At 42.5% G+C, this 21,827-nt stretch overlaps 1 protein-coding gene across 1 annotated transcript in view; it reads right to left on the bottom strand.

The window, feature by feature from the left end:
• Positions 1–21,827, bottom strand: part of LOC138666769 (oocyte zinc finger protein XlCOF7.1-like) — a 143,530-nt gene that overhangs the window by 5,859 nt on the left and 115,844 nt on the right. The window contains exon 17 of the mRNA XM_069754941.1: positions 14,473–14,584. Within this exon, the coding sequence (XP_069611042.1) occupies positions 14,473–14,584 (112 nt within the window). The remainder of the gene's footprint in view (positions 1–14,472; positions 14,585–21,827) is intronic.

Here is a 21,827-nt window from a genome sequence, read left to right as displayed (position 1 = left end):
GCACGCTGCTCATATAGTATACACTCAGCACACACACACTGCTCACATAGTATACACATGCAAGATGCACGCTGCTCACATAGAATAGGCATTCAGCACACACACAGCTCACATAGCATACACATGCACGCTGTTCACATTTTATATGCATTCAGCACACCCCGCTCACATAACATACACATGCAGCACTTACGCCACTCACATAGCATACGCATGCAACACGCACACCGCTCATAGCATACGCATGTAGCACGCACACCGCTCATATAGCATACGCATGCAACATGCACACCGCTCACATAGCATACTGTATACGTAGCATACAACCTGTAATAACCACACGACCATCTCAACACCATCGGAGCTACCGCAAACCCAGACCTACTGTCTCCGTCCCCACAATCCTGTAGAATGTAAGCCCTGCTGTATACATACAGATAGAAGGGAGAACCAGGTCTGCAGCAATATTCAGAAAAACAGAATGAGCTCAGCTAAATACAGCCCTGCCTTTGACTGATTCTGACTGAGGGAGATATTCACTGCTCCCCACTGCCGTAGTCCCGTGCATGTGGAGCAGTTAATATTCCGGCAGCTGACCTCAGCGTGTGGGGACGCATGGCAGTGATGTCATACGCTGATTACATGCTAAAATCAGCTGCTGGCATAAGCACAGAATGCAGTGCTGTGACGGAGAGGAGGGAAGGTGAGTAAAATAGTTTACTTTTTTGTGTGTGCAGCGTGATGGTGGTTGGCATGTATACTAGGATGGAGATGGGGCCATGGATACCAGGAGGGGGATGAGAGAACCAAGGATATCAGGATGGGATGAGGGGACCATGCATACCAAGATGGGGATGAGGGGACCATGCATACCAAGATGGGGATGAGGGGACCATGCATACCAAGATGGGGATGAGGGGACCATGTATACCAAAGATGGGGATGAGAGAACCATGGATATCAGGATGGGGATGAGGGGACCATGTATACCAAGATGGGGATGAGGGGACCATGCATACCAAAGGGGGATGAGTGGATCATGCATACCAAGATGGGGATGAGAGGACCATGCATACCAATGATGGGGATGAGGTCAATGTATACCAGGATGGTGGCCATGTATACCAGGATAGGGATGAGAAGACCATGTATACCAGGATGGGGATAAGAGGATCATGTATACCAAGATGGGGATCAGGGAACCCTGTATACCAGGATGGGGTGGGGGCTATCGATACCAGGATGAGGATGAGGGGACCATGGATACCAGGATTGGGATGAGGGGACCAAGGATACCTTATGGAGATAAGGTGACCATGTACAGTGAAGGAAATAATTGATCCCTTGCTGATTTTGTAAATTTCCCACTGACAAAGACATGCACAGTCTATAATTTCAACCCCTTTCCGACATCAGGCATACAATTACGCTGGTGTCGGACTCCCTCCCTTTGATATGGGCTCCAGCGGTGAGCCCTCATCTTTCCCGGCACATTGTCAGCTTTGAACAGCTGACATGTGCCCGGAACAGCCACGGGTGGAATCATGATCCACCCACAGCTATTAACCCACTAAATGCCGCTTTCAAACTCTGACAGCGGCATTTAACGAGCGCTTCCGGCCATCGGGCTGGAAATCTACCCCCGGTGACCCCTATCACGTGATCGCGGGTCACCAGTGGGTTGCAATGACAACCAGTGGTCTCCTTGAGACCTCTATGGTTGTCATTGCTGGATTGCTATGAGCGCCACCCGGTGGTTGGCGCTCATAGCGAGTCAGTAAATCTATCACATACAGGTGATCTGATCATCGCCTGTATGTAGCAGAGCCGATCGGGTTATCGCAGCTTCTAGTCTCCCATGGAGGCTATTGAAGCATGACAAAAGTAAAGAAAAAAAAAAGTTTTTAAAAATATAAAAAAAAAATAAAAAATAAAAGTTTAAATAACCCCCTTTCGCCCCATTCAAAATAAAAAAAAAATAAATAAAAAAAAATCAAACATACACATATTTGGTATCGCCGAGATCAGAATCGCCCGATCAATAAGAAAAAAGGATTAACACGATCGCTAAACGGCGCAGCGAGAAAAAATGTCAAAACACCAGAATTAATTTAGTTGGTCGCCGCGAAATTGCATGAAAATGCAATAACTGGCGATCAAAAGATAGTATCTGCACCAAAATGGTATGATTGAAAATGTCAGCTCGGCACGCAAAAATTAAGCCCTCACCGGACCCCAGATCACGAAAAATGATACTACGGGTATTGGAAATGGCGCAATTTTATAATTTTTTTTTTAAACAAAGCTTGGAATTTTTTTTCACCACTTAGATTAAAAAGAACCTAGACATGTTAGGTGTCTATGAACTCGTAATGACCTGGAGAATCATAATGGCAGGTCAGTTTTAGCATTTAGTAAACCTAGTAAAAAGCCAAAAAAAAACAATTGTGGGATTGCACTTTTTTTGGCAATTTCACCTCACTTGGATTTTTTTTCCGATTTCAAGTACACCACATGGTAAAACCAATGGTGCTGTTCAAAAGAACAACTCGTCCCGCATAAAACAAGAACTCACATGGCCATTTTGATCAAAACATACAAAAGTTATGGTTCTGGAAAGAAGGGGAGCAAAAAATGAAAATGCAAAACCAAAAATACCTCTGGTCGTTAAGGGAAGGTTAATTTTAACATTGAGAGATAGAATATCAAAAATAAAATCCAGAAAATCACATTGTATAAATTATATACATTTATTTGCATTTTGCAGTGAGAAATAAGTATTTGATCCCCTACCAACCATTAACCACTTTACCCCCAAGGTTGGATTGCACGTTAATGACCGGGCCAATTTTTATATATTCTGACCACTGTCCCTTTATGAGATTATAACTCTGGAACGCTTTAACGGATCCTGATGATTCTGACATTGTTTTCTCATGACATATTGTACTTCATGATAGTGGTAAAATTTCTTTGATATTACCTGCGTTTATTTGTGAAAAAAAACGGAAATTTGGCGAAAATTTTGAAAGTTTTGCAATTTTCCAAATTTGAATTTTCATGCCCTTAAATCACAGAGATATGTCACACAAAATACTTAATAAGTAACATTTCCCACATGTATACTTTACATCAGCACAATTTTGGAGAGTTATAAGGGTTAAAAGTTGACCAGCAATTTCTCATTTTTACAACACCATTTTTTTTTTTTAGGGATCACATCATATTTGAAGTCATTTTGACGGGTCTATATGATAGAAAATACCCAAGTTTGACACCATTCTAAAAACTGCACCGCTCAAGGTGCTCAAAACCATATTCAAGAAGTTTATTAACCCTTCAGGTGTTTTACAGGAATTTTTGGAATGTTTAAAAAAAAAATGAACATTTAACTTTTTTTTCACAAAAAATTTACTTAAACTCCAATTTGTTTTATTTTACCAAGGGTAACAGGAGAAAATGGACCCCAAAAGTTGTTGTACAATTTGTCCTGAGTACACCAATACCTCATATGTGGGGGTAAACCACTGTTTCGGCAGAGCTCGGAAGGGAAGGAGCGCCATTTGACTTTTTCAATGCAAAATTGACTGGAACTGAGATGGGACGCCATGTTGCATTTGGAAAGCCCTTGATGTGCCTAAACATTGAAATCCCCCACAAGTGACACCATTTTGGAAACTAGACCCCCTAAGGAACTTATCTTGATGTGTGGTGAGCATTTTGACCCACCAAGTGCTTCACAGAAGTTTATAATGCAGAGCCGTAAAAATAAAAAATAATATTTTTTCACAAAAATGATATTTTCGCCCCCAATTTTTTATTTTCCCAAGGGTAAGAGAAGAAATTGGACCCCAAAAGTTGTTGTGCAATTTGTCCTGAGTACGCTGATACCCCATATGTGGGGGTAAACTACTGTTTGGGCGCATGGCAGAGCTTGGAAGCGAAGGAGCGCCGTTGGACTTTTCAATGCAATATTGACTGGAATTGAGATGGGACATCATGTTGCGTTTGGAGAGCCTCTGATGTGCCTAAACAGTGGAAACCCCCAATTCTAACTGAAACCCTAACCCCAACACACCCCTAACCCCAACCACACCCCTAACCCCAGCACACCCAACCCTAATCCCAACCCTAACCACACCCCTAACCCTAATCCCAACCATAACCTTAACCACACCCCTAACCTTGACACACCCCTAATCCTAATCCCAACCGTAAATGTAATCCAAACCCTAACCCTAGCCCTAACCTTAGCCCTAACCCTAATGGGAAAATGGAAATAAATAAGTTTTTTAAAATTTTTCCCTAACTAAGGGGGATTTGATTTACTATTTATAGCGGGTTTTCTAGCGGATTTTTATGATTGGCAGCCGTTACACACTAAAAGACGCTTTTTATTGCAAAAAATATTTTTTGCGTTACTACATTTTGAGAGCTATAAGTTTTCCATATTTTGGTCCACAGAGTCATGTGAGGTCTTGTTTTTTGCGGGACGAGTTGACGTTTTTATTGGTTACATTTTTGGGCACGTGACATTTTTTGATCGCTTTTCATTCTGATTCTTGTGAGGCAGAATGACCAAAAGCCAGCTATTCATGAATTTCTTCTTTTTTTTCTTTTTTTTTGGGGGGGGGGAGGGGCGTTTATACTGTTCCGCGTTTGGTAAAATGGATAAAGCAGTTTTATTCTTCGGGTCAGTACAATTACAGCGATACCTCATTTATATCATTTTTTATGTTTTGGCCCTTTTATGACCCTTTTGTGACCGCTCCTGGCACATAGTGCCGGATGTCAGCTGGGATAGTCAGCTGACACCCGGCCGTGAGCGTGGCCGATGGCATATGACGTACTATCCCGTCGGTGGTCGTACGGGCCCACCCCACCTCGACGGGATAGTACGTCCAATGTCAGAAAGGGGTTAAGAGTTCTGGCTCCTACGGACCAGTTAGACGCTCCTAATCAAATTGTTACCTACATTAAAGACAACTGTCTTCCATAGTCACCTTTATAAAAAAACTCCGTCCACAGACTCAATTATTCAGTCAGACTCTAACCTCAACACGGGCATGGTCAAAGAGCTTTGTAAGGATGTCAGGGAAAAGATCATAGACCTGCACAAAGCTGGAATGGGCTACAAAACCATAAGTAAGACGCTGGGTGAGGAGACAACTGTTGGTGCAATAGTAAGAAAATTGAAGAAATACAAAATGACTGTCATTCGATATCGATCTGGGGCACCATGCAAAATCTCATCTCGTGGGGTATCCTTGATCATGAGGAAGGCGAGAGATCAGCCTAAAACTATAAGGGGGAACTTGTTAATGATCTCACGGTAGCTGGGACCACAGTCACCAAGAAAACCATTGGTAACACATTACGCTATAAGGCTATGTGCACACGTAGGAAGGGGGCTGCGGGTTTTCTCGCAGCGGATTTGATAAATCTGCAGGGCAAACTCGCTGCAGTTATCCCTGCAGATTTATCGTGGTTTGTGTTGCGGGTTCCGCTGCGGGTTTAATCCTGCACTTGTTTTACTATTGATACTGCATATGCAGCATCAATAGTAATGTTAAAAAATAATAAAAATAATGATATACTCACTCTCTGATGTCCCGATCTCCTCGGCGCTGCAGGCGGCAGTCCGGTTCCAAAGATGCTGTGCGAGAAGGACTTCATGACGTCACGGTCATGTGACCGCGACGTCACCGCAGGTCCTGCTCGCATAGCAAACCTGAGACCGGACGGCCGCGTACAGCTCTGGAAGGTGAGTATATCATTATTTTTTTTTATTATTATTTTTTTTTTACACAAATATGGTTCCCAGGGCCTGGAGGAGATTCTTCTCTCCTCCACCCCGGGTACCATCTGCACATTATCCGCTTACTTCCCGCATGGTGGGCACAGCCCCAAACGGGAAGTAAGCGGATCAATGCATTCTTATGGGTGCACAAAGAAGTGACATGCTGCGGGTTGTAAACCGCTGCGTTCCCGCGCGGTTTTTCCCGCAGCATGTGCTCAGCGGTTTGCGGTTTCCATAGGGTTTACATGTTACTGTAAACGCAATGGAAACTGCAGCTAACCCGCAGCGGCAAAATCGTGGAAGTGTGAACATGGCCTAAAGGTTTAAAATCCTGCAGTGCCCGCAAGGTCTCCCTGCTCAAGAAGGCACATGTGCAGGCCCGTCTGAAGTTTGCCAATGAACACCCGGATGATTCTGTGAGTGGTTGGGAGAAGGTGCTGTGGTCAGATGAGACAAAAATTGAGCTCTTTGGCATTAACCCCTTAACGTCCAATGACCGGCTTAGCACGTCATGTCAGGATGTTAGTTCCCGCACCAAAACGGGCTAGGCCCGTCATGCATTTAAACTATCACTGCGTGTAAATATGTAGTGACAGTTCAGGGCCAACAGCTGAGAGGCACGGGAAGAGGTGCAGGGACCCATGCCGTCGGTCTCACAACCAGATCGCTGTGATTGGTCAGTCAATCGGACTGACCGATCACAGCATGATCACGCAGGAGATGATGAAATATCAGCACTTCCTGCCCGATTAGTGCAGCAGCTCAGCTCTGCCAGTGGCCGAGCGTCTGCACTAACAGCCAGGAGCAGTGTCAGCACCGCCCCTGGCTGCTAACTTCCTAAATGCTGTGATCGTGTGCGATCACAGCGTTCAGTAGGGAGGCAAAAGGACGGGAGCTCCCTCTGCCTTCAGATCGGTGTTATCGTGGGGTCCAATCGTTGCCATGGTGACCCGGGTCACCAAGCTACAGAAAACTTCTAACACAATGCTCACAGCATGGTGTCAGAAGCTTTCAGTATAGTTATAATGCACTGCAATGCTATTAATGCAAGGGAGTAGGTAAAAAAAAATATTAAAAAAAATATTACAAAATAATAATAATAATAATAATAATAAAAATCCACTAATAAATACACATTTTTATGTAAAAAAATTAAACAAACAAAAAAGTACACGTTTGGTATCGCCACATCCGGAACAATCCGATCTATAAAATTGTCATGCTAGTTAAGACCTTCAGTGAACGCCATAAAAAAAAAACACACACACAAAAAAAGTAGCAAACAATGCTTTATCATCACACCGCTTGGAAAAAGAGGAATAAAACGCAACCAAAAAGACGAATGTGAATAAAAATTGTATCACTGAAATCGTCATCTTGTCCCGCAAAAAACAAGCCACCATACAGCTCAATCATCAGAAAAATAAAAAAGTTATAGCTCTCAGAATAAAGCAATGCCAAAATAATAATTTTTTATATAAACGTTTTTATTGTGTAAAAGCTCCAAAATAAAAAAAAAACCTATATAAATGTGGCTGTAATTGTGCTGACCCGAAAAATACAGCTGCCTTATCAATTTTACCACACACAGAATGGAGAAACAAGAAAAAAATTCCTGAATTGCTGGTTTTTGGTCATTCTGCCTCCACAAAAATCATAATAGAAAGCGATCAAAAAATGTCATGTGCCTGAAAATGGTACCAATAAAAACGTAAACTTGTTCACAGAAATATGGAAAAATTATAGCTCTCTAATTATGGTGCTGCCTAAACTTCTTACAAAAAAAGAGTCTTTAAGGCTATGTGCACATGTTCAGGATTTCTTGCAGAAATTTCCTGAGCAAAACAGAACATTTTCTGCAAGAAATCCGCATGCGTTTTTGCGTGTTTTTTACCGCGTTTTTGGTGCGGTTTTTTTGCAGATTTTTCTGGAGGTTCCCAATGCAATAATATAGTGGGAAATCCGCAAAATTAATGAACATGCTGCGTTTTTTACCGCGATGCGTTTTTTTTCGTGGAAAAAAACGTATCATGTGCACAAAAATTGCGGAATGCATTCTAAATGATGGGATGCATAATGTATGCGTTTTTCGCGTTTTTATAGCGAAAAGAACGCGAAAAATCTGCCTTAGTGTGACAAATTGTGGGACAAATTCTGGTGCCAATTTTACCCACTTCTTCTGTGAAAATATAAAATACTAGATGGCAGCCCAATTCTAAAGAATCGGGAGTCTAGAATCCATATATACTTTATTTATTCAAATGTAAGAATAATACAATTAATAAATAATAGTAAGAAAGAACAAAAATAATAGGCAGTATATGGAGAAAACACCAAACAAAAGTTCAAAATTGGTGTGAAAATGTCACTGAACCACTTCACAACTAAATATATATAGTTTTGGTAAATGGTATTATCATTTTTTTGACGAAATTCGGCAGGAGCTTGAAGAGCAACGTCACTGGGCCCGCCTCCACGCAGTAGAAACTTGCTGTGAGGTAAAAATTCAAAAATCACACCAAAATGACGGGCGGAGTGTGTCACAGTACGGCACGTTTCTGATTGGTCGCTCGCAGCAGGCGGCAACCAATCAGACACTGGACACTGTTGACGTCACTTATCTCCGGACATTAGCTCCGGACAAAGCCACGGAAGTTGGCACAAATTGCAGGAAGTAGTATTCTAGGCAATTATATATAGGCAATTATATATTAGACTAGATGGCAGCCCGATTCTAAAGAATCGGGAGTCTAGAATCCATATATACTTTATTTATTCAAATGTAAGAATAATACAATTAATAAATAATAGTAAGAAAGAACAAAAAATGGCTGCACTTACCAGCTCTTGACAATTCTTGTTATTTAAGAAATTGCTGGGCAATAATGGACAATGTCCTTATGTGGCAAATAATAGAGCAATAGACCCAATGTGGCAAAGAAGAGGTTAATAAACGGCAGTCTCTCAGTATAACAGTCAGTGAATAATAGGCAGTATATGGAGAAAACACCAAACAAAAGTTCAAAATTGGTGTGAAAATGTCACTGAACCACTTCACAACTAAATATATATAGTTTTGGTAAATGGTATTATCATTTTTTTGACGAAATTCGGCAGGAGCTTGAAGAGCAACGTCACTGGGCCCGCCTCCACGCAGTAGAAACTTGCTGTGAGGTAAAAATTCAAAAATCACACCAAAATGGCGGGCGGAGTGTGTCACAGTACGGCACGTTTCTGATTGGTCGCTCGCAGCAGGCGGCAACCAATCAGACACTGGACACTGATGACGTCACTTATCTCCGGACATTAGCTCCGGACATTAGCTCCGGACAGGAAGTTGGCACAAATTGCAGGAAGTAGTATTCTAGGCAATTATATATTAGATGGGGCTAAAACAAAATTTTTGTGGTAAAAATGTAATTATTTTTTCTTTATTTCCCAATGGCATGAAAATTTTGTGACCCAACGGTGGTGACAATATGATCACTGCACCCCTAGATTAATTAATCAAAAGGTGTATTTTGTAAAATGGGGTCACTTATGAGGAGTCCTGCTGTTCTGGCACCTTATGGGCTCTCCTAGTGAGTCACAGCACCCTCAAATCATAATAGTAAAATATGAAACTATAATATGGCGCTCCTTCCCTTTTGAGCTTTTAACTGTGCCTCAAAAGTAGTTTTCACCCACAAATGGGGTATTGGCACACTCAGGAGAAATTGCACAACAAATGTTGGGGTCCATTTTCTCCTGTTACCCTTGATAAAATAAAAAATGTGGTGCTAAAAGATGATTTTTGTGGAAAAAATGTGATTTTCCAATACCCGTAGCGTCTCCATTTTTCGTGATCTGGGGTCAGGTGAGGGTTTATTTTTTGCGTACCGAGCTGATGTTTTTAATGATATCACTTTTGTGCAGATACATTCTTTTGATCGCCCGTTATTGCATTTAAATGCAATGTCGCGGCGACCAAAAAAAAGTAATTCTGGTGTTTTGAATTTTTTTGTCGCTACGCCGTTTAGCGATCAGGTTAATCCTTTTTTTTATTCATAGATCGGGCGATTCTGAACTCGGAGATACCAAATATGTGCGTAGGTTTGATTTTTTTGTAATGACTGGCGAAGAGCGGATGCGTTTGAGTAACGATTAGCTAGATAGACAACCCTGGCTGCTGCATTAAGGAGAGACTGGAGAGGGGAAAGTCGAGTGAGGGGGAGGCCAATTAATAGAGCGTTGCAGTAGTCCAGGCGGGAGTGGATCAAGGTGACAGTGAGGGTTCTCTTGACACCTCTTAGCTCTTGGAAGAGATTTCAATTACGGCCTGATAGTATCTCTGTGAGAACTTTTACACAAAGGATCTAAAGAGAAAATAATATATTCATTGGTAGCGCGGCCGTGTTCCAATCAAAAACAAGCAATTATGATATTAACCTGTGGGGCTGGTCTAGAAATCTGACCTCCAGACCAAAGCTATAAATTAGACCTGTATACCTAGAATCGTGTTCACATATGAGGGCAGCCTGAGAAGCTGATGTGTTCCACCAACTCCTTATTCACCCCCCTCAGGGAGCAGAAAGCAGACTACCAAGATAAATGAAAAGTTTTCTCCTGTTTATTTTATACTGTATTTCATAAGTTGTATGTCTTGTTATTATCATATTTTTATACCATTTTCTTACTGTAAGCACTGAACCTTTTTGTATTAAAGTATAAAACTTTAACAAGTTGAACTTTGAATGTTCTAACGAATCCATAGCCTAAGGTGTGTGAGCCTTATCAGTGGTAGACAATATTATTATTAATATTTCTGGGACTCATCGCCTGTGTGTTCGATGAGTGGTGGCAGCGTGTATAAGCGGGTGTGTGGCCTGGGTCGGTGTGTGATTTATGCTCCCATTACAACATAGGACAGAGATGGAATGCTGGACTGAAAGTGGGAAGATAGATTAACCCTTGCAGGCACAACCCCAAGTCACGTGCTGAGAGCGGATACGTGATGAATTAGTGACACCACGGAGGGGATCCGTGACGGGATCAAATAATTATTTCCTTCACTTTATACCAGGATGGAGATGAGGGGACCATGTATACCATGAGGGGGATGTGGGGACCATGTATACCAGGATGGGGAAGAGGGCCATATATACAAGGATAGGGGGCTATACATACCTGAATGAGGACATATACCAGGATGGGGGATATTAGTAAAGAATTGGGGGACATTACCCCTATAACAGTGTCTAAAACCTAGGTGCGTCTTATGGTCCGCTGCACCTTATAGTCCGAAAAATACGGTAGATGCCTGTTACAGTTTAGGCACATTTTTTTTTCTTAAAGTGCTAGATAAACTAATCCACCCGGTGGTCGGTGCTCATAGTAAGTGAGCATTTCTGTTACATACAGGCAATCTGATCATCGCCTGTATGTAGCAGAACCAATCGGACAACTGCAGTTTCTGGACTTTTGAAGCGTGCAAAAAGTAAAAAAAAAGTTTTAAAAAATATTAATTAAAATAGTTCAAATCACCCCCCTTTCGCCCCGTTTAAAATAAAACAATAAAAAAAAAAACAAATATACACATATTTGGGATCGTCACATTCAGAATCACCCGATCTATCAATATAAAAAAAAAATTAACCCGATCGCTAAATGGCGTAACAAGAAAAAAATTCAAATGTCAGAATTACATTTTTTTGGTCACTGCTACACTGCAATAAAATGCAATAATGAGCAATCAAAAGATCATATCTACATCAAAATGGTGTCAAAAACGTCAGCTTGGCCCGCAAAAAATAAGCACTCACCCCGCAAAAAATAAGCACTCACCCAACCCTAGATCATGAAAAATGGAGACGGTGCAGATATCGGAAATTGGTGCCATTTAGTACACCCGCTGCCAGGTAGCCCAACCACGCCCCCAACACCGATTGGTATTTTCTGCCTATTCTCAGTGTACACGGAAAACAGCCGTGGTGTGGGTGGGGTTATAGAGCTAAGCATTCATGGTAGATCTGACAAAACAATTTTTAATCAAAACTACAGCACCCAGCAAAGTAAGTGATATAATGCTGGATTCAGGGTCTCTGCCCAGCATCATGCTGCTCTCAGATGGAATAGCAAAAACCTGGTGACAGATTCCTTTTAAATTCCAGAAAATGTTACTACCTGTATTAGTTTTACTATGTAAAAGGCAAAAAAATATTATAAATATTAATGCACAAGATATATATATATATCCTGTTGGTGGTTCTCAAGTACTAAATACAATGTTAGGCCGGTTTCACACGTCCAGATAATTCCAGTACCGGAAAAAATCGGTACCGGAATTATCCGTGTCCGTGTGCCCCTACGTTTCTGTGGCACATCAGTGTGGCACATGTGCGGCACACGTGTGCCGCCCGTGTGCCCACTGGGTACCACACGCACCGTGCTGGGTACCACACGTACCAGCATCTGGTGCTGAAGCCGCGATTCATATTTTCCCTGCAGCAGCGTTTGCTGCAGAGAAGATATGAATAATAGTGTTTAAAATAAAGATCTATCTTCCCCCGCCCTCCCACCCCCTGTGCGCCCCCCCACCCCCTGTGCGCCCCCCCAGCCCATGTGCGCCCCCCAACCCCCCCCCCCCCCCCCCCCGCTGTTCTGTTCTGGACGCAGCTTCTCCTGTATGCGGTCACGTGGGACCGCCGATTACAGTCATGAATATGCGGCTCCACCCCTATGGGAGGTGGAGCCGCATATTCATTACTGGGGGTGGGAGGGCGCACAGGGGGTGGGAGGGCGCACAGGGGGTGGGAGGGCGGGGGACACATAGATCTTTATTTTAAACACACTTATTCATATCTTCTCTGCAGCAAACTCTGCTGCAGGGAAGATATGAATGGCGGCTTCAGCACCAGTGGGGGGGACAGCGCTTAATGTAGCGCTGTCTCCTGCACTGCACACGGACAACGTCCGTGTGCGGTGCGTGTTTTACACGGACCCATTGACTTTAATGGGTCCGTGTAATACATGCGCTCCCACGAACACTGACATGTCTCCGTGTTTGGCACACGGAGACACGGTCCGCAAAAAATCAATGACATCTGAACAGATGCATTGATTTTTACGTGTCTACGTGTGTCAGTGTCTCCGGTACGTGAGGAAAATGTCACCTCACGTACCGGAGCCACTGACGTGTGAAACCGGCCTTACCGCTCAAATTCACAAATGATCTGAAGTCAGTGCACTGCCCCATAGGCATACTTAGAGGGTGTTTAAGGCTATGTTCACACTAGGCGTTTTTTCAATTTTTTTCTTATGCAAATTTTCAGCTGCGCTTTACAGTACCAGCAAAGTCTATGAGATTTCAGAAATCTCATGTGCACAACTTGTTTTTATTGTCCGCCGTATTTTGTGCTTGATTGGCTTTTTTCACAATAAATCATGTCACTTCTTCAGAATTTTTCACCCATTGAAAGTAATGAGTGGTGGAAAAAAAATCTGAAAAACCGAATGTATCATATTTTGCTGCGTTTTTAGTGAAAGAAAGCAGTATGTGAAATGCATGGATTTTTGTGATTTTTCCTGGATTACCATCTTGTCATGGTTACCTGACATGGCAGTGCGGATTAGTAAAGTTTCATTAAATTAGTGAGGCGTAAAAATTGAACGCAAAACTGAAAAACATAATTGAACGCTGTCAGGTTGCTTGTGAACAGGCAATGCAGAATACTTTAGGCTTACTCTAATCTGAACCAATGTGAGAATGGACCTGATCTTGTCCTGTGAGATCAGGAATAACAGCAGGGGATCTGATCATCTTTAGGACTTACCGTAGCTCCCTTCTCAAAAGTTTGAGCGAGAGTGAGAACATTTCTAATTACAAAGGTGGCCTTAGTCACATTTTCCTTGACGACTCTGCCCATTTTTGCCATCATTTAGTACATTTGACATGTACCAAAAATCCCATATTTTACTGTCCAAGGGTATAACCTTTGTAATATTGGCTTATAAAATAAAATTAAAACAACTATAAATAAGACCATTTTGTGATATATCTGAATAGAGAAATCTGCTTCTTTCTCCTTCTAGATTGAGCTTTCACTTTCAGATCGTGGGCAAAATCTGTATTCAGTGACGACAATTACAGAGATACAGGACAGTTGGTGCTTTGAATATTCTATGGAGAGGGAGGAGCTAGAGACCCATTCAGGAGATTCTACTTCAAGCTCCATAGACCTTTATGAGCAGCAACTACCGTCTCAGTAATTGCAAAACCTGCAATGACTGAATTTTGAGAATAATCGATCGGTCAGGAAGAAGAAGCAGATTTCTCTGATAAGATATATTATAGAGTTTCTATTTTATGTGTAGCATTCCTTTAGAAAATGGAAATTAAAACATTAGTTACTCTTTAAAGTGTTTTTTAAATGTCAAAATCTGACAAACAGTAAAATAATTGCCAGTAAGGCAGTGTAAATTTGGGAGGGAAGAGTAAATTAAGAACTATAGGTTTTAACTATTGGTGCTCTGCTTTTCAAACCTCTACTGATAACATCTGATGTAACAAAGCCATTTTATCTCTGTATCCTATATACTGTGGCAGGAGGTAAAAAGCTAAATTCCACGACAGTTTGTTCTGAAAAAAAAAAAGAGAATATGTGACTCTTCACTACTCAGTGTTTATTACTTACGAGTGCTAATTTCTACAGGTATTTCCTCTTCCTTGCACTGCACATCATACATCCCATATGTCTCTTCGTCGTCGTCCATTACTTCAACTTTAATATCAATAAGATTTTCAGCCTGATTGAACAATCAGATAACATTCTAATAAAATAATCATTCTAAATAAAATACACAATCATAAGCTCCTTTAACCCCTTAATAACCGCCAATACACATTAAAATGGAGTTTGTTAAGGGGCCCTTACATATAATTGCTGTTTTAAATCGTATCATGCAAAAAATAAGCCCTGTTCGCGAAAAAATAAAAAAGTTACAGCTCTTAGAATATGGCGAAGAAATAACAATTTTTATTAAAAAAAAAGCATTTTTACTGTGGGATATTAGCAAAGCATAAAAAAATACTATATAAATCTGGTACTACTGCCATCACACTGACCCAAAGAATAAAGTCTAATCGCTTATACTGCACAAGGAACAGCGTAAAAAAATAAAACCAATTGTCACAATCCATTTTTGGACTTGTGGCAGCTGTGGCTCCACTTTGTTTAACCCCTTTACCCCCAAGGGTGGTTTGCACGTTAATGACCGGGCCAATTTTTACAATTCTGACCACTGTCCCTTTATGAGGTTATAACTCTGGAACGCTTCAATGGATCCTGGTGATTCTGACATTGTTTTCTCGTGACATATTGTACTTCATGACAATGGTAAAAATTATTTGATAGTACCTGCGTTTATTTGTGAAAAAAACGGAAATTTGGCCAAAATTATGAAAATTTCGCAATTTTCCAACTTTGAATTTTTATGCAATTAAATCACAGAGATATGTCACACAAAATACTTAATAAGTAACATTTCCCACATGTCTACTTTACATCAGCACAATTTTGGAACCAAAATTTTTTTTTGTTAGGGAGTTATAAGGGTTAAAAGTTGACCAGCAATTTCTCATTTCTACAACACCATTTTATTTTAGGGACCACATCTCATTTGAAGTCATTTTGAGGGGTCTATATGATAGAAAATACCCAAGTGTGACACCATTCTAAAAACTACACCCCTCAAGGTGCTCAAAACCATATTCAAGAAGTTTATTAACCCTTCTGGTGCTTCACAGGAATTTTTTGAATGTTTAAATAAAAATGAACATTTAACTTTTTTTCACAAAAAATGTAATTCAGCTCCAATTTGTTTTATTTTACCAAGGGTAACAGGAGAAAATGGACCCCAAACATTGTTGTACAATTTGTCCTGAGTATGCCAATACCCCACATGTGGGGGTAAACCACTGTTTGGGCGCATGGCAGAGCTCGGAAGCGAAGGAGTGCCATTTGACTTTTCAATGCAAAATTGACTGGAATTGAGATGGGACGCCATGTTTCGTTTGGAGAGCCCCTGATGTGGCTAAACATTGAAACCCCCCACAAGTGACACCATTTTGGAAAGTAGACCCCCTAAGGAACTTATCTAGAGGTGTGGTGAGCACTTTGACCCAACAAGTGCTTCACAGAAGTTTATAATGTAGAACCGTAAAAATAAAAAATCATATTTTTTCACAAAAATTATCTTTTCGCCCCCAATTTTTTATTTTCCCAAGGGTAAGAGAAGAAATTGGACCCCAAAAGTTGTTGTACAATTTGTCCTGAGTACGCTGATAGCCCATATGTGGGGGTAAACCACTGTTTGGGCGGATGGGAGAGCTCGGAAGGGAAGGAGCGCCGTTGGACTTTTCAATGCAAAATTGACAGGAATTGAGATGGGACGTCATGTTGCGTTTGAAGAGCCACTGATGTGCCTAAACATTGAAACCCCCCACAAGTGACACCATTTTGGAAAGTAGACCCCCTAAGGAACTTATCTAGAGGTGTGGTGAGCACTTTGACCCACCAAGTGCTTCACAGAAGTTTATAATGTAGAACCGTAAAAATAAAAAATCATATTTTTTCACAAAAATTATCTTTTTTCCCCCAATTTTTTATTTTCCCAAGGGTAAGAGAAGAAATTGGACCCCAAAAGTTGTTGTACAATTTGTCCTGAGTACGCGGATACCCCATATGTGGGGGTAAACCACTGTTTGGGTGGATGGGAGAGCTCGGAAGGGAAGGAGCGCCGTTTGACTTTTCAAAGCAAAATTGACAGGAATTGAGATGGGACGCCATGTTGCGTTTGAAGAGCCACTGATGTGCCTAAACATTGAAACCCCCCACAAATGACACCATTTTGGAAAGTAGACCCCCTAAGGAACTTATCTAGAGGTGTGGTGAGCACTTTGACCCACCAAGTGCTTCACAGAAGTTTATAATGCAGAGCCGTAAAAATAAAACAAAATTTTTTTCCCACAAAAATTATTTTTTTAGCCCCCAGTTTTGTATTTTCCTGAGGGTAACAGGAGAAATTGGACCCCAAAATTTGTTGCCCAATTTGTCCTGAGTGCGATGATACACCATATGTGGGGGGAACCACTGTTTGGGCACATGGGAGGGCTCAGAAGGGAAGGAGTGCCATTTGAATGCAGACTTAGATGGAATGGTCTGCAGGTGTCACATTGCGTTTGCAGAGCCCCTAATGTACCTAAACAGTAGAAACCCCCCACAAGTGACACCATTTTGGAAAGTAGACCCCCTTAGGAACTTATCTAGATGTGTGCTGAGCGCTTTGACCCACCAAGGGCTTCACAGAAGTTTATAATGGAGAGCCGTAAAAATAAAACAAAAATTTTTTCCCACAAAAATTATTTTTTAGCCCCCAGTTTTGTATTTTTCCGAGGGTAAAAGGAGAAATTCGACCCCACAATTTGTTGTCCAATTTGTCCTGAGTGCGCTGATACCCCATATGTGGGGGGGAACCACTGTTTGGGCGCATGGGAGGGCTCGGAAGGGAAGGAGCTCCATTTGGAATGAGGACTTAGATGGAATGGTCTGCAGGTGTCACATTGCATTTGCAGAGCCCCTAATGTACCTAAACAGTAGAAACCTCCCACAAGTGACACCATTTTGGAAACTAGACCCCCTAAGGAACTCATCTAGATGTGTTGTGATAGCTTTGAACCCCCAAGTGTTTCACTACAGTTTGTAACGCAGAGCCGTGAAAATTAAAAAAAAAAATCTTTCCCCCCAAAATTATTTTTTAGCCCCCAGTTTTGTATTTTCCCGAGGGTAAGAGGAGAAATTCGACCCCAAAAGTTGTTGTCCAATTTGTCCTGAGTACGCTGATACCCCGTATGTTGGGGGAAACCAACGTTTGAGCGCATGGCAGAGCTCGGAAGGGAAGGAGCGCCATTTGGAATGCAGACTTAGGCTGGTTTCACACTAGCGTTTTTGAACGCATGCGTTTTTTTAAAAAAACGCATGGTACAAAAACGCATGTAAACGCTGCGTTTTTTTGACGCACGCGTTTAACGCGTGCGTCAAAAAAACGCAGCGTTTACACGCGTTTACATGCGTTTTTGCATGCGTTTGCGTTTTTTGTGCAATTTTGGGGAAAAAAAAAAAAAAAAAAAAAAAAGGTTACAATAACCAACCAATGAGAATAGAGTGGGCTAGAGAGGGCGTACATGATTGGGACTCAATATATAGACCCTAGGGGTACATAAAGTTTCAGAGCTTGCTACTGTTTCCGGTGTCACGATGGATCTTTCAATAGCGAACTTTAATTTCCAACTGGAGTTCAGCTTCAAGATTTTCCTTGCCTGTGTTTTTGCTTGGGAGCAAGACCGAAACCGCCAAAGATGGAGAAGGAGACAGCGTCGGCGTTTTTGGAGGCACCCCATCATTGAAGTGCGTGAGACCCGCGGAGCATATCACACCCTGTATGCGGAGCTGAATGCCAACCCGGAGAAATTCCAGGATTACACCAGAATGTCGCAAGATTCTTTCCGTGAATTACTGTCTCGTGTCGAAGGTTCCATACGGCGACAGGACACACGGCTCCGTAGAGCAATTCCACCCGAGGAACGTCTGTTGGTGACATTACGGTACGTTCCAAAAATAAACCAATGATAGTCAAATTTTGGGGTTATGACATGTATTTTGGGTTGTTTTTTTAAAATTTTTCTTATTGAAAAACAACATAAAATAAGAGCCGTTTTATAATGTTTTTTTTGGTTTCTTTTCCTTCTAGATTTCTGGCCACAGGAGAGAGTTTATCTTCCCTGCACTTCCAATACCGCCTTGGAATCTCAACCCTGTCCGGAATTGTTGTGGACACCTGTCGTGCGTTATGGAATGTACTCCGTGAGGAGTTTATACCCGTACCCACCGTGGACATGTGGCGGGAAATATCCAAAACATTTTTGAACGTGTGTGATTTTCCAAACTGTTTAGGGGCGGTGGATGGGAAGCACATCCGCATTGTTAAACCTGCAAGAACCGGATCTGAGTTTTTTAATTATAAAAAATATTTTTCGATAGTGCTCATGGCAATAGCGGATGCGGAGTGTCGCTTCATCGCCGTGGACGTTGGAGCTTTTGGCCGTGGCAATGATTCCCAGACCTTCAAGAGCTCTGATATGGGCCGCCGTGTGTATGGCAACAATTTTAATTTCCCACCTCCACAGCCTCTCCCCAACACTCAAGGGTCACCGCTGCCATTTGTTATGGTTGGGGATGAGGCCTTCCAGATGTGTGAAAATCTCCTGAAGCCATATTCTAGTAGGGACTTGGACCATACTCGCAGAATATTCAACTACAGACTGACAAGGGCAAGAAGAACCGTAGAGTGCAGCTTTGGCATTCTGGTTGCAAAATGGCGCATTCTCGCAACAGCCATCAATCTAAAAGTGGAAACAGTGGACGAGGTGGTCAAAGCCTGTGTGGTTCTACACAATTATATAATGGCTAAGGAGCGACCCCACATTGAACTTGATGAACCAATTTCACACCCATTGCCCGATTTTCATCATCACCCGATGAGGTCAACTGCAGCCGTTGGTCTTATGCGTGACCAATTTGCGGCCTATTTTGTGTCCGATATTGGACGGGTTTCATGGCAGGACAATGTTGTTTAAATGTCCTGTTGTATGTTAATGTTTACCAAATATTAAATACTGATACCAATTTTTCAAATTAATAAACTTTTTTGTGTTCATCAGGTCTCCTGTCTTTTTCCTCTCTAAAGGTTGAACAAAGATGGGCAGTAGTAGTATATCATAATTTGTAATCCAAAACAAGGAGTGGGTGATAGTTGATGAGGTAATAATTTGATTTTTTTTAATCATAATTGACCTCTGTTGCACTCCCTATTTTGGTTTACAAACAATGATATAAACATGCATACTTATAATGTAACCAGATTTAAATTTCTTTATTGGTAATCTTCTTGACGTCATTGCGTCACGACTGGCACGCTCTCTATTCCCGTCAAGTCAAGTGTAAGAAATAATGAATTCATGATGAACATAAACATGATCATGAATTCAAAATTTCTTACACCTGCCAAGGTGAGGATAGATAGTTAGCGTGTGCCAACCATTGTCCCATCAGTTTGACAAACATTGTCACATAATGTGCTATATAGAATATGGTGAATATACAAGTCAGTAATCAACTAAACAGGTCAGGTGTCTATTTTGACATCTGACCGGTTCAGTTGAGTTCTGAACTTGATTTACACCATTTTTTCTTTGTACAGTGACACTACACCAGTTAAAAATTAAAAATAAGAGTATGGAAATAACTACTATTTTTTTGGCCAACTCATATCTGTATACTAAAGAAACACATATAGATGTTGTCTGGTATTTTATACTACTGGAGATATGTGTAGGCCAAAAGAATAAAAGTGTGTAAACGCAGTTTATTGGTGTGTATTTAGAGCGGTGAAAGACACAATAAACCAAACATAATTGTTGAAAATAAACTTTTTTTTATTGGGGAAAAACACAAATTTATTTTTTTTTACCGCGCCGGGTTGAACCACGCCGGCTTGGGGTTGAGTGCCGTAACTGGGGGGTATTTAGAACTGAAGCCTGGCTCACCGTGGAGGAGGCAGAGGTTGCAGGAGAATGGGCAACAAAACTTGAAGGGTCTGGAAGTTCGGGGATGGGGCTTAAAACATGAGGGGCTTGAGACAAACTGCACGGTTGAGACACATCGGAAGGTGATGGGGGAGGAATAAACAAAGTTTTCTGTTTCTTATGGGTTTTGCCAGTTTTCTGTGTTTTCCGGGTTGGGGGAAGTCTTTTGGGGCTAGGGTGTAAACTTTGGGTGGGAGACACGTCAGGACCCGGCTCCACAATTTCACAGTCAGTCTCCATTGTGGAGCGCTCGGCAATCTCTGAGTCCAATGGGGGGAAAGATAAAGTCCCGCCTGGGTCCTGGTGCCTCGTTGGGGGGGGGGAAACAAAAACCCTCCCAGGATCCTGGTGCCTCGTTGGGGGGGGGGGGGAACTTAACACCCTCCCAGGGTCCTGGGGCATCGTTGGGGTGGGGGAAACAAATCCCATACCAGCGTCCTGCTGCATTGCTGGTGGGGGGGAACATAAAGCCATGGATGGTTCTTGGTGCATCGGGGTGGGTCCTGCCCGGAAACGTATGGCTTGGTCATGCATCATGGGGTGCCCGGTGCGATACGCCATGGATGTGTCCTGCTGCATCGGGGGGTTTCCTGCCCGGAAAGCAACGCCTCGGTCCTGCTGCATCGGGGTTGGTCCGGTCCGATATGCCAGGCCTCGGTCCTCCTGCATCGGGGTGGGTCCGGTCAGATATGCCAGGCCTCTGTTCTGCTGCATCGGGGGTGGGCCGGTCCGATATTGCATGGATGGGTCCTGCTGCATCGGGGGTGGGCCGGTCCGATATTGCATGGATTGGTCCTGCTGCATCGGGAGGTTGCCGGGCCGATAAGCCACGCCAGGGTCCTGCGTCATAGAGGTGTCAGCGGAGGAGGTCCAAGCCGGAGCAGCGGTCGTCACGGTGGTGGCGGTGGGATGTCCAACAGCACTCGTCATCGTGTTGGCGCTGTACTGGAGAACACCTGTTGAGGGAATAGAGGTGGCCGTGCAGTGGTATGCAGCAGAGGTAGGAATGGTGTTTACTTCGGACAGTGACGGCACAGTTGGATATGCCGCCACATTACGACTCTGACTCTGCTGCATAGCCTGCCCCAAAGCAACATTGCAGGCCTGCATCACACTCAGCTGGAGATCAGGGCTAAGGTGTTCCGACATGCTCTGGTGGATTTTATTAAAAAAATGATGAGCTGGCTTCTGGAGGTCGGCTTTAACTTGATCAAGGCTTTTAGCGACATCCTGGATGCGGCACTGTAACAGGTTATGGGACACATCCATTTTGTCACTTAAAGCCTTGATAGCTTCGTGTAAAACCGAGCTCAAGTGCAAAAACTCGGGCATGAGGGACCTATCCGA

This window comes from Ranitomeya imitator, chromosome 2 (assembly GCF_032444005.1).
Source record: "Ranitomeya imitator isolate aRanImi1 chromosome 2, aRanImi1.pri, whole genome shotgun sequence".
Classification (NCBI taxonomy): Eukaryota; Metazoa; Chordata; class Amphibia; order Anura; family Dendrobatidae; genus Ranitomeya; species Ranitomeya imitator.
This window is presented reverse-complemented; position numbering and strand designations above follow the sequence as displayed.